This window comes from Topomyia yanbarensis, chromosome 2 (assembly GCF_030247195.1).
Source record: "Topomyia yanbarensis strain Yona2022 chromosome 2, ASM3024719v1, whole genome shotgun sequence".
NCBI lineage: Eukaryota > Metazoa > Arthropoda > Insecta > Diptera > Culicidae > Topomyia > Topomyia yanbarensis.
Window position 1 is genome coordinate 369,247,695 of NC_080671.1, and position 14,873 is coordinate 369,262,567.

At 35.1% G+C, this 14,873-nt stretch overlaps 1 protein-coding gene across 1 annotated transcript; it reads left to right on the plus strand.

Annotated features, from left to right (window-relative positions):
• Positions 1-545: 545 nt before the first annotated feature.
• On the plus strand, positions 546-1,975 carry LOC131681551 (gustatory receptor for bitter taste 66a-like). Its single transcript, XM_058962390.1, has 4 exons — positions 546-687; positions 1,379-1,447; positions 1,707-1,793; positions 1,864-1,975. Exons 1-4 carry the CDS (start codon positions 559-561, stop codon positions 1,924-1,926), a joined length of 348 nt encoding a protein of 115 aa, XP_058818373.1. The 5' UTR covers positions 546-558; the 3' UTR covers positions 1,927-1,975.
• The last annotated feature ends 12,898 nt before the right edge of the window (positions 1,976-14,873 follow it).

Below are 14,873 nucleotides of genomic sequence, written 5' to 3' on the forward strand. Positions count from 1 at the left end.
TTGTTTATATATTCAGTTGAAATTTATAGGTCATCAAATCGATATGAAAGCTCAAAATCGCTGGTTCAATACAGTGGTTATTTTGACGACAGTATATTTATGGTTAGTTATTGCGATTGCCGCTTATTTAACGTATCTAGCTATGGATGGCATTCTGTCAACTTCTGCTGTGGTGTTTGTAAGCGTTACTACCATGAATATTATGCTGACCACTCTCTATGGACACCATGTCATAGTTCAGTACGCATTACAGTATCGTTTTAAATCTCTGAATCGATATTTTTGGTAGGTTTAGTTATTTGATTAATTACTAAAGATAAATCATATTTTTTGTTCTTTTTTAGTGAAGTTTTACCGACGGAAATGGAACTGATCAATAATTTTCGTCTGTTTTATATTTCCAAAGAAAGCTCTGTAATCACAGGTCGAATTGCAGAAATAGCCAATCTACATAGTGGTCTGATACAAATTGTTGATGGGTACAGTGGAAGCCATGGGATACAGTTGCTCCTGACGCATCTAGGATCAACATGTGTCACAATTTTTAGCTGGTTTACCATGTACCGCGTACTGGTCAACACGGATAGTGTAAGTGTTTACATGGCAATTCATAATTTCCTCTGGAGTGTATACTTTGCGAAATATCAGATGTTAAATACAGTTCTCGGTGAAATGGTACATGCGGAGGTATGTTTTGAAGACATTTCTGTTAAAATACCGCAGGGAAACTGTGCCTAAAACGAACATCAACATTTTGCCTTTCGCATATAGAAAGGCTATGCAATCACTCTGAAAACTGACTTTTTAATAGAGGCCCGGAGGGCTGAGTCTCTTATACCACTCGACTCAGTTCGTCGGGTTCGGCTAATATCTGTGATTCGGCGTATATGTGTGTCTGTACGTATGTATGTGTGTAATCAACAAATGCACATCGGTTACTCGGAGATGGCCGAACCGATTTTCTCAAACATAGTGGCAAATGAAAGATACAACATTCCCATAGGCTGCTATTAAATTTCTTTTAATTTCGACTTCCGGTTCCGGAGTTACGGATTGAAGAGTGCTATCACGCATGAAAATCTCACGTAAATCGGTATCAGAATGTTATCTAAAAGATGCAAAACTTCATGAAATGTGTTCCAAATTGCTTGGATTTATAGCTTTTTATTTTGGCATTTGAAATGCGAATCATCTGAGTCTGCGGCATATCCGGACAAGCGTCAAGTAACTTTGTACTTCATGCTGTCGGAACCAACATATTCTGACTCCTGCGGTAGAAGACAAAAGATTAAAGTGTTCGTCTTCGACACACTTTCCCTAGAAAAGTTTTCCAAACGTATATATCTTTTCACTCGAATCAACAATATATGTTTTTTAGTCCAAACATATGGGTAAACTTCTTCATAAAGCAGTTGGATTTGTTACTGACGACAACATTCGCGAAAAGGTTTTATTATATACGTATGCACAGGTAACAGACGTTTAGGTTCATTTTCGAAAGGGTTGTGAACACATGCAACTGACGTTTTAAATAATACAAGCGACCTGAACACTATATTGTAGGTGGCGCATCGATCGCTACTGTGCAATGCAGATGGAGCGCAACCTTCAAATCACCTGTAGTAAACAGTTCAGTAGCCTAAACGTCCGTTACCTGTGGATTAAGTTTCTTTAGACTGATCAATACTATTTTCGATTCCTTGCAGTTGCTGCATTTTTCGAGCCAGATTTATCAGAGACCTGCAACAGTTTCATGCCAATGGTTCGCCTTTGATAGTGCATTGATCTTCTCGGTAAGTAAACTAATTAAAATTTAGCATTTTGGGCAAGTTTGTTGAATACTTGCAAATGTTTTGTTTTCAGACATTAGGAGCCATCACTACGTATCTCGTTATTTTGATTCAATTCGATGTTACTTCTCAATAGTTATAATCTCCATTCGCAATGTAAAAGACTTATGAAAATTTCATATTTAATATTGTAAACCTTTTATTTGTTTATCTTGGTTTTTGGTGGATATGTACAGAAAAAAACCTACATGAGAGCTTATACCAAGATTATTCTCCCATTAGACATTTATATAGAGAAATTCCATGCAAAATAGCAAACTAGTTGGATATGCCATTTTTTTTAAATTCGTTTATTTAACATGGCTCATAGCGGCTATGCAGCCAAAATGTGGAAATTAAAATAGGAAATATAAAACATTATTTAGTGTCCGTCGAATCTCGTGCAGGGATGCTACAGTGAAATCCGTGTTTCGGTTAAAAAATCTTTTTACCCATCTGTGATGACTAAAACAGAAAAAAACTTCGTGAAAATCTGTGATTAATTTCCAAAAAATCTGTGAATAATCACAATATTTCTAAAAATCTGTGGAACTCTATGAAATTTTCATCAAAATGCCAAAAATTTGTCATCTGTGAAAAAGTATCTGTGATCAAAAATAGTGAAAAAAATCTGTGACATTATAGAAAAATCTGTGAATACGGTGACCCTGCCCAGTGAGCAAATTTTCTGACAGAGACCGCTGTGCTAGATTTCTGTAAGTCTTGGTTTGGCAGCCCTGTCAGATTTCTGCGCGTATCCTGTCGGGTTAGTTGAGCTAGGGCGAACTCGGTTTCGCTCGCGTTTTCTGGCAAATTTTGACAGGAACCGAGCAAAACCCTGGCATAAGTCGGACATAAACTGTGCAAAGATCCTGACAATTCCTACCTGGTAGAATTTGGCAAGAATCGAGCAAAACATCTGACAAAGATGTGGCAGGAAGCGTGCAGAGATCTTGGCCGTACATTTCTGGCTGGATTCTGGATAAAAGTGAGCATCATCGGTTGGTTTAACCGCTTCTGTCAGAAACGGTTGTTGCATTTGAGCGAATTCGTTGCCAGAATTCTCGCACAAATCGCGCAAAATGCTCGCAGAAACTCTGCCAGCATCAATTTCGCTTTGCTCAACTTTTGCTAACTTTCTGCTTGCCACGCTGACCGGGTGATCGTGTGTTTGCTTGCCTACTGCGTTTTGGGGATCATTTATTTTTCTCTTCTTAATCATGCTAATATAATCATCGTTAAGGAGACCTCCTCATTAGTGGTTTTTTATGAGCTATGTTTATGTTTTTTAGGATTTTTTGAACATTAAGGGGTATATCCCTTTTTATTTTTCAAAGAATCGATTTTTTTTATTACTTTATCTGAAAGTGCAACTCCTTGAGAATATTTTCTCAAAGAGATCCGTAAAATGGATCGAAAGTTACAGCACTTTCAAGCACGCTTCTTCTACCAAGATCAAAGGTAACTTGAAATTTTAAACTCGATTATCTAGAAATGTCGTTTTCCAAAAATGGGTTTTCAGTGATCACGATTGCCGCTCAACCGATATTCTTCAGTTTTTTTTTTAAATTGATCGTAATTATTTTTCTCGTACCTTAACGATTCTTTTTTTATGCATAAATTTTTGTTTTGCAGATGAGAATTCTTGAATACAATTTTTAGAGCTTAATGCAGCGATTTTCTATAGGAAAGATGTTCTCGAACGCAGGAAAAAAGTATTATTTACTCAACCAATCGTTAAGGTATGAGGAATACTCAAATACTAATGTATTTTGGGATTTTATGTGACCTTAATGGCCTTTAATCGCGATTACCACAAACCTCTTAAATAAAAACATGTTTTAATCCACCTAATGGTGCAATTGTGCCTTTCTCATTAATCAAAGCTATGATTTAATACCTAGTTACGTTCAATATAACATTTTAGAAAGGTCTATTACATTCTTATTACACTTGGTAAGCATATATACGACTGTCACGAACCTGATAAGCAACATGTCGACATTGACACACTTGAAACAAACAAAAATATAATATTTATATAGCTTAATCAGCATGAGTTCAATGTTGTTTTCATCTTAACTTCATGGTGGAGAAGGGAAGGGATATAATTGGTGGGAGGGGAAGGGAATACAGGTGGGAGGTTGATCTGGGAGGGGATGGGGGTTGAGAGGTAGGAGATACAGGGGTATATGGAGGGTTCAACACCGAACATCATATTATACTTTCCATTTGAGACTAGGTTAGTGAAAATTGGATCAGTCATTACCGAAGTGCCTGTAGATCTGGAGTATGGCCGGAGCCCGGAAGTTCCGGAATTATCGATAGTGGACAATATGTTCCAATGATCTTTGCTTTGCCATCAGTGATCTAGGCCTGCGAATTGAAGTAATTTGATGTTCATTTTAATAGATTTTAAACCTATGAGGTATTACGATTGTACTGGTTTATATGAGAAATTCCTATGTGACCGCAATAACCACTCTGTAACTCCAGAACCACAAGTCAGAACTGAATGAAATTCAAAAGCAGTCAACGGGAGTATTATATCTTTCATTTGAAACTAAGTTTGTAAAAATCGGATAACAGTTTGCTGGGAAATAGGTGTGACATTAGCTCAGGAGCTTGGCGAGTTCCCTGGAGGCATCAAGAACCGTCATAGGTGGCCAATGTGGTCAAAACTACTTTGATTAGTCATTAGTGATCTAGACCCGCAAAACCAAGTACCTAATGTTGAACCGATTTTAATATGTATTACATCATTCGGACATCATAGGGTTACCAGTTTATATGGGAATTTGCTGTGTGATCACACTCCTCAACTCGTAACTCGGGAACCGGAAATCCGATCAATTGAAAATTCAATATCGCCTCATGGGAGCGTCACACTGTTCATTTGAAACAAAGTTTGGTTGAATCGGTTCAGCCATCTCTGAGAAAATCGAGTGACATTATTTGACACACACATACACACACAGGGATTTGGCGATCTCGACGAACAGATTCGAATGGTACATGACACTCTGCCCGGTTGAAAAGTACATTTTTTGAGTGATTGCATAGCCTTTCTTTATATGAGAAAGGCAAAAAGGATTTCGGGGAAAAAGCCATAACTCCGCCAATTATCAATACATTATTTGAGAATCTCGCAAAAATAAGGGAAAATTTAGTAACGTTTTTTACTTTTCTGTTTAAATCAACTAATTAGGAAAACAAAAACTTGTTTGGTTATTTTCTTCATCGAATGGTTTTCAGTGATGGAATGAGATTATTTAATATTTTTTTTCAAAAATCGTTGCAACCTAATAGATTTTCTCTAAAATGTTATGAAACAAAGATTTTTATTTATCAGAATCAGAAGGCTTATTTTTAGAATCATTTTAGGGAAACCTGGAATATCATCAGATGATGTAGGTTTAAGTGGAGGGAATTCTTTAGGATTGAAAATGATCGATGTATGAGAGTTGTGGGTTTTCTTTGGTTCACGGTGAATATTACTTCTTCTTCGTTTAATTGGAGGATCATAACAACAGTGATGTTGAGGATCAGATGAATTAGTATCATCATCATTAGGAAGTAAATCAAAAGAATTTTCAGTAGGAATAATTAAGAAAGAAGATTTAAGTAATGCAGCACACGACATTTTACTTTTAGTTAATGCCTTTTGATGTAATTTAGTTTGGCAATTAATATAAGCGGAACATTTTTTCAATTGAGAATGAATACCTTTGCATAAAATACATTTTTCGTCGGAAGAATTACAAGAAGAAGTAATATGATTATCACCACATTTTAATTTATTAGAACAAAAATTTTCAGCGCGACCGAAAAGTTTTCAATGATCACAATGCATTACTTTGGGAGTGTAAATACGAACCCTAAATATTACATTATTTACGTATAAAAGATCCAGAAAACGTGACACGAATAGCATTATATGTAATAAATATAGAATTATTATTTTCAATTATTTTTTTATGTAGACGCTCACTATGAAGTACTTGAACAGAAGAAATACTTCAATTTTTAAATACCCCACATTCATGATTGAGAGTATCATGAGATTCAATAAATTCATCAAATATAACTCCATCAATTTCTACAAGATCCGAAGGGATGCAAATTCGGTATATATCCGAAAAGAGTTTGGAAGATACTAAGGAGTTCGCATCTATACAATCAGAAAATACAACCCTCAATTTATTTAAAGATTTTTTTTAAATTTCTTTAACAGATTTAAATTTCTCATAAATTTCGGATGAAATGAGAAGTACATTTATAGGTTTCTCTTTTTTTCTCATATAATCAGTATAAGGTCCTTTTGTGGACAAAGGATATACCCTTTTACGATTTTCTAATTTTTTAACAGAATCATCTAAATTTTTTAAAGTGTCGATCAGCTCAATTGAATAAGGATCAACAACATCTTTGACGGAATGGAGAAATTAAGTTAAAATAAAGTAACTAAAATGTAGAAGACTACAGGAGACATAGTACAGAAAATAAATAAAATAAACAAAATAAATCCATAAAAAAAATTAACTATAAAAAAACAAAATACTTATCCGTTTATAATCTCTTTTCAGGAACTAAATGAACTCTTGGGTCCTTTTTCCAAAAGGAACACAGTTCGCAATAGTCTTCGTACACCGCTTGTCCTATCCTATTCAGAATATAATCCCTCGCTTCTTTTTTCTTCACGGCACTCTTTCGTATTGGTCCTGTAAGGACAATCTCGTCTTTCTTGAAACTTTCTGCAATTTTTCCCTGGTTTTTTCTCTGAAATGAAGGAAAATTTTAGGTTCGCAGCAAAATGATCAATATAACGTCACTTCCTTTCCAAGGCTTGCTGAACAATGAATTTACTTCCAGTAAATAAACAATATCAGAAGGGGTGGGCTTAGCGTAGTTGGTAAATCGATTGCCTTGTACGCAGCGCACCTGGGTTCAAGTCCTGACCCCGAACATAGCGTTAGAAATTTTTCATTAGAGATTTTTCTAACCCGAAGAGGCGAATGACCTTAAGGTTGAAACCTCTATAATCGAAATAAAAAAACAATATCAGGAATCAGAATATAGTGACTCGAATGGCACGTTCCCCGTATGTAGTCGGCGGTTTGTACCGCGCCATGTCTTCTCATCATTTCCCTGATCGGATGGAAAGTATAAGGATCAGGGTGAAATTAGAAATCCAATCAGTTTCCTTAACCTTCCGGAAGTCGCGCTAGTGCACGCTGCTCTGAAAATCTAGCGAAATCGTCTTAGCGCACCAGCGGATGCTCGTTCAGTGGGCCATTTGCGCGACTTCCGGAGGGTTAACAAGCCGTCGGTAACCAGGCTCCGCAGCAAAGGTGACAGAACGACACCTTGAAGATAGCTGCAAATACTCAACTTCCTTGTCTCTACCTGTCTCAATGACGAGCAAAGATTGCTTCCAGAATAGACTAATTGTCAAAAACATCCTCAATATCTTGGAGGAACTTGGTTGCAGAGGAGGCAAATGAATTGGTTACCCTATAACCCTTCCTTTATTGGAAAAAAAGTATCAGTGTATCTTTCGATATCACGAACGTGTAGTACTGAGGATTCGCTGTTTGATGCATTATTTATACATGGGTATATATTAGGCGCTCTGTACTTGATTAATTACCGGCGATTCATCTTGAATATCTAATGTTGCCACAAAAATCATTGATCAATATCATAAATGGCAGACGCCATATCAGTTGAAATTACGTCTTGTTACAAAACAGTACATACAATATGTTTGCTTCAGTCAAAATTTTACTCGAAAACCTTCGCAGACACGAGACGTTTTTCGATGTTCTCTGGATTGGTCATTACATTAGTGATAAGTTCGGTTTGTCGCCCATAGTATACAGTGATCAAAGCAAGCTCCCTACTTACAAACGCATACCATACGCATACACTTTCGCGGTGTTTATACAGATTGCAATTTTTGTTCTCTACGTCAAAACGGATACCGTAGGTAGCAAATCGAGCTCCGTGATTCTACGTTATGGAATGCGTTGCGTACTTCTGGTCGGGACCTTATTCCTGATAATCTCTACGAGTCTAAATGTTTACTTTCGCAAGCGGCGCATGGATAACCTTTTAGACATTCATAACTTTGATCTGAAAGTAATAATTCATAATAAAAACCAATATGAATGGACTTTTTTACTATTGCTGAATTTGTACTCTTTTTTTAATGCATATTGTTGATGCTTTATTTTGGGTTGTAAGCCTGCTTAAGAGGTTACACCACTGTAGATTTTTTAAAAAATCGATTTTTTATTTGTTAGTTTAAAATGTGCTTTAGGATGTTAAAAATGATATCTCTAAACATAGAAGATGAAAACAATACATAAATGTTCAAATTTTCAATTCTGCCGCAACGTCTATTATGTATACTACGTGTGTACTGAAAACTACAACTTTTTTGAGCTGGTCGGAAACGTAACTCGAACAAATGATTTTTGATAGCTTCGATATTTTCATAGTATATTCGAAATTGATTTCTCCAACGACGTACGTAGGATTTTTTTTCATTGCTTAACTTTTTTTAATTAATTTTGTGTCGGTTTTCATGACAATTTCGGCGTTTTTTCACTTAAAAGTGCTTAATTTCGCGTAAAATCAAAATATCGAAAAAATCTTACGTACGTCGCTTGCTATTAAGGAATCAGAAAAATATTAGTTTTTGGCCCTAGATCACAAATTACGGGAGATAGATTTCCGATCGTGGACCCCTTCCAAAAAACCCGTAGGGTGAAAAATGCTGCACGGCCGCCATCTTGTGATGAAATTGCTCGGAAAAATTATTTTGTGTGATTGATGACTTATGTTATAAATCGCACTCAACAAGATCTCGATTCACTTCTTTATTGCTTCAAGAATATTTTTATTTTTATTTTATTTTTAAGAGGTAGGACCAGGACCCTCCCCTGGATCCGCCACTGTTACAAACTAATTCAGCTTGAGAAAAAAAGTTTCTTCATGACATAAACAGTTTAGTTTCATATTTTGAAGCTTCGTTTATCGTTTATTTTCCAGCTGAAAGCCGTAGGTTATCAAATTGATTTAAAAGCCCAAAACCACTGGTTCAATATGTTTACCATTTGTATGACAGTTCTTTCATGGCTAATTATTGCGATCGCTGCTTATTTGACATATCTAGCTATGAACGGTATCCTGATCACATTTGTTGTAGTGTTTGTGGCCGTCAGTATCACAAATATTATGATTTCGACTCTTTCTGGACAACATATTTTCGTTCAGTATGCAATGCAGTACCGTTTTAAGTCTCTGAATCGATATTTATGGTAGGTTTCCTTTTTAAATAATTATTTTGGTTTTAGTTTCGCATGGCTTTATCCGTATGATTGTTATCAGATATTATTAGCCTTATTATTTTTATTAGAATATTTTGTAGGATAACTATTTGATATTTCGTATTAGTTTTTATATCTTAAAGCTCGATTTTTTGTATAAACAATATTCAACATGTTTCTAAATGGGTATAATATTAGATGGTAAAACACTCGTCAAATAACCATCTTTAAGGGGTTATATATGTTAAGATGCGGGAAAAAAAAGAAAAGTTTGGAATTTTATAAAAGTATGTAGCCATATTTTTATGAAATACTTGTTATACGTTTAGCGTATTACAATGTCCAATTTCCAAAATCCACTTGAGAAAATAAAAACAATATTAATAATTGTCTATAGCAATTTCCGCAAAACGCGTTTTTTTCAAAGAGGTTTACCGTGACTACGATTCCAGCCCAACAGTTCAACAGAAACCATCAAACTAAAAAAAATCATTAGTATATGTACCTGTGCTGTCCTTGAACGATCGATTAAAAAAATTTCTTCTTTTTGGAAACGGGGACGATTTTTCCAGAAAAATCATTATTTTCGCCTGGAAAAAATTATTGCACAATTCATAACAATAATATGAAAATTTTGACGAAAAAATGGAATCGTTCAAGGACACGGCAGTTAAGTTGCGAACAAGTCAAAAAAAAGTTTTGAGATCGCTGGAAAACTTTTGCGGCAATCGTAGTCACCGCTAAGACGCTTTTGGGAAACATGATTTCGAGATAATCGCGTTTAAAGTTTGAAGTATATTTAAGCAACACCTCCATAAGGGAGCAAGATGAAAAACGCTATAACTTTGCGTCCACTGCTCCGATCACTATAAAAATTTGAGGTAACATTCTTAAGAACCTGAGCTTTACGATAGGAGACCAAAAAATTTCGATTTTTTTGACGACCTCAACGTATATAACCCCTTAAGTAAATCACGAATATGTCCTTTTTCAGCATTCAATTGTAGATCTCTCAATAAGTGGGTTGCCTGCTCAACAAGATTGAAAAAATGGATATATTACTAACACCTGGTTCTAAGATCGCCTTTATGAATTGATCAGTTCAGCGAATCTTTTGGATTATCCGGATGGTTACTATGTGACCAATTGGGTTAATTTTTCACTCGGAACAACGAATTTATGGCAACGTAAAGAAATGTTTTCGAAAAAACTTAAAAATTCCAGAATGAGAATTAGCCAATTCATCATGAATTAGCCAGTTTTACGGATGTTCCGAATAGTCCAGTTTTTTTGGCCATATTGACCCCAACACCTAAAAAAGGTTGACCTCTTTTCAGGTTACAAAAATTTATAACCCTACGGTTTGGTAATCGAAACCGGTTGCATATAGTGCCCACCTCCTATACTTCTGCAATTGCACTATAGAACACTGATCAAACCATAATCTCGTTTGATGAATTAGCCATTGAAAGATACGATCACCGCAAGGAGGTACCATTGTGCAGTAAGCTTTGCGTTACTATAAGGGGGAGAGGAAGGTTGTCAGGAAATTTTTAAGAAATTCAGAATTGAAAGCTGTAAAAATCCGAACCACTATCGCGGGGAATTTTATCAGTTCAGCACAAGGGTTATTTTTCCGGTTGAAACATAAAAATATTTCGGGTTTTTATTGTCTCGAGAAGTGCTGGAAACTTCAGATTTGATCTCCTATTTTCGATAGATCTTCTGGCCTTTACAAGGAAGCTTAGGAGAGGAACTACTCAACCCAAGTAACCATAAGCATTAAGCCATTGCACGATATTGGCTATACATTTTCGCTAAAGTTGCATTGATACTGAATTACAGCATCAACAATGCAATCAAGCTCTATATTGGTATCATACACGCAGAAAAAAATTAGTAAAAATAAACAAATTTTGGTTTTAAATATCAATTTTCCCGTTTGATATAGTGACAAACAAGATTCAGGTTTGATTCAGTCAATACTGTTGGTTGAAATTACCAACTAATTCATTTATTAGCTTTTCAGTAGTTTCAAGAAATATTTCGTTTGAAACAACAAAATCATGATAAGTTTAACCGAACAAACAAGTTTGAAGAAACAAAAACAAACCTTTTGTATCAACCAAAGGAGATAACAACTCAAATTTAGTTGAAATTAAACAAGATTCTGTTGGTTTTTAACAAAGGGATCAGTTAGATCCAACAAATTTTATTTTGATTTAACAATGTTTCTACTTAAAATGTAAACAAAAGTATTTGTTGAACTAAACCAAATACATGCTTTCGGAAAACGCCCATTGCAGTTTGAAACAGTCATTCGCCACGTTTTAGATTCAACTAAACGTTTTGTTGATTCAAAAAGGCCTGATTCTTCTGGGTGTAAATGAATACATGCACAGCCGAAATATAGTATTATCGTTTGCTTTGTATACGTATATAAAGGCGTACATACTTTAGGATCTTTAAAGCATGTATGCTTTGCATGTACATTTAGTGCCACTATATAGCAAATATATAGCCGACGTAATACTATCATAATGCTGTGGGTTTATTCGTTATATTCTGGTTGCAGTTGAAAATCGAAATAGTGAACTTGCGCCTTTAAATTTTTCTCATATTTTCAGCGTGCGGAACTAAAGCGCAACTGGTGCAGATGATGCGCAAGTTGATTCTCTAACATGTACGCAAGATGCGCATTGGTTGCCCACTCTGCAAATAGGGAAAAAAGCGAAAGGCGCAAGTTCAATATTTCGATTTTCAACTGCAACCAGAATACAACTCCTCTTGAAGATTATATTCCTTAGAGTAGAATGGGGTCAAATAGGTATAGGACATTGTAGAGGTCGCACATCTTGTGTGAATTAGGTACACGGTAGAAAACAATGTTGACGACTGGTATTTCGGCTGTCACCGTCGATCACCTGTATTAATAATAATAATAAAACGCATTATATTTCGTCCTCAGTACAGTACAGTTAATCAATGTAAAAAAAATGTCAATTGGCTTTTTTCTTACATAAAAATTACTGCTAAACACGAGTTTTATGTTAGTTTTTCGATATTTTTGTTTTTGAAAAAAAATACGAACATCAACATGAAGCATACGCTTGGGGGCACGATAGGTCAGCTGTTTGGGGGCACTTTAGGTCACTACTGATCGTCTTATAACTAAGCAACCACATGAACCGGAATGAGCAACTTCAATTCTACACTCTGGCAACGAGGAAAGTCATTCGCCAGTCGCAGCTGCCGAAACAACAACAACATTTCCTTTCGCGGTTTTCTGATCTGTCACTTCAATTGCCACTTCTCGTTTTCTTACTTGAATGAAGTCAATTTATTTTTTTAATAATCTGCAGTATTAATACTCTTCAAATAATAATTTAACCGGTTATTTTCTAGGAATGTGCATTGTTTAATTTTACCACGAATATAGTGACCTATTGTACCCGAGGTATTCCATGAGAAACCGGGTGACCACATAATATGACCATCGTCGATTCGAGCGAAACTTTGAAGTTGAGTTCGGTTTATGAATCTCCTTGATTTTCTCTGACAATTGCAATGTTTTGATACAAGAGCAATTTTTTAAAAGGGCGTAAACATTTCTACGTACAATATTTCAATTTTTTTTGTTCGGTTTTTGCATTTTATACAGCAAAACTTTCTGAAAACGAGTTACAGGGAATGCATATTTCTGTACATAAAAATAAAAATTTAAATTGCAAAGAAACCCATTTTTTCTAATTTTTTATATATTGTCAACAGAAACATTTTGAATATGATTGTATGATGGAGAACTTATCGGTAAAAAGTCTTTTAACAATAATTTTATAGGGGGACCCGGGATTTCTCAGAAAATAGCTACACTGTCTGACAATCGTATATATTCGTGGAACCGCTATTCTGAAACATTAATTTTGAGAGTTGATTCTTTGTGCTTTGTAGAAAGGAGATGTGTTTCGTTGTTTTGCCATTCTCAAAACAAAGATCATTATAATGGAAAACCGTGATTAAAGCAACAAATAAAAGTGAAAAAATAAAAGATAAGTGTTTTGGAAAGCTTGAGGCTCCTATTTTATGGAATAATTTTTGTTTGTGTGAAAACACAGATATTTTTTTTCCACTTTTGTGCGATATGAACGTACGGGGCTATTTGGACCCCCTATTCCGTCAACCACCGTTCAGCGGCTTGCGGCTGCGCACACCAATGCACACGCCACAGCAAAGAAAATACATGGGCCGCCAATCAACAGCTGTGACATACCAGATTAAGTTTTTGTAAAGCAATTTATTTATTTTTTGCTTCTTAAGGAGTGTCTTTTGTAACTATTTCACATGTAAACATAATTCCATTGTAAAAAAATTAGAGAAAAATGACGGTCTGAACTGCCCCGTAAGGAGGTCCGAATTACCCTTACATTGTAAAAGGAAGGAAAAACGTAGAGGTTTGCAAATCGTCGCCTAGCGATGCCATTGAGTGGTGTAAATGAACTTTTTATGGCACCAAAATGTAGCTGACGTTTCAAACTAACAATAAGGAGGTAACTTTTTTCACATCTATCCACCTTAAACGGGCGATTTGCTTAAGTAAGTCTGAATAGCCTCGGATTCACCTATATGTATCTAAATTTCATACTGATTGACATACAATACCGTAAATTTATTACAGAATATAATTCTAGTATCGTTTTAAATCAAAAAGCATTTAACAAAAATCTTCCAAAATGCGATAGTTTTCGAGGTATTTGGAATTTTGTTCCAACATAAACAGTTAATTCGTGTAATTATGCTCTTTTTAAAAGTTATTCGTCTAACTCTGTCATAAAATGTAAAAATCCAATTTTTATCGTTTTAAAGACGTAAAAGAAACTTTTTCAGTGCATTTTGATCATGGGTAAGGTTTCAATAAAAAAGTTTTCCTAACAACAACTTTTAACATATTTTTAAAATTTATACTATTTGCAGTCAAAAATATAATTTTATTTTTGATTATGATTCCAAACGCCATTTAAAATCAAAATGCTATTAACGAAAATTTTCTAAAATGTGGTATTTCTCGAGATATTTTAAATTTTGTTTTAACAACACAATTCTTTTGTTTTGATGCAACCATTTCAGAAGTTATTCGCATTTCTCCATCAACAACAATAATTTTAAGCATATGACCGATATTTTCGGTATATCTGTTAAGAAGATCTATTCAAAACTTTTAAGCTTTCGAAACACTTTAACTAGGTAATGTTCTATAATAAGTTTCTATATACAACAAGCTCACCTACTTTGGGACACTTTATAAGCAGTGGAATAGAGCTCGATATGAGAATCCAAATACCATCAAGTGAAACAGTGCATATCAAATTATGCTGGAATAAGTAGATCTGCAAGACAAAATCTATCACTTCCACATTCACACATAGGGTGATGAGCCTATTTGCGCCATGTTTCTATTATCACCCTACCCATTTGAAGCCGTTGCAACGCGTTGGTTAGAGCAGTGTCTGCCATCTTTGTTCAACGCATTGAATCAAATGGTAGCGCAACAATAGGGGCACTCGATTCGAGTTTTGATTGTGCTCAAACACGAGAATTTTACTGTTTTCAACGCATTTGTGTTATTATATTGGTTCTTAACAACGAAGCAAAGCGGTTGATGTCAATTTTTACGCATTCTATTGATTGTAAGGCAAGAAATTATCGAATTAGT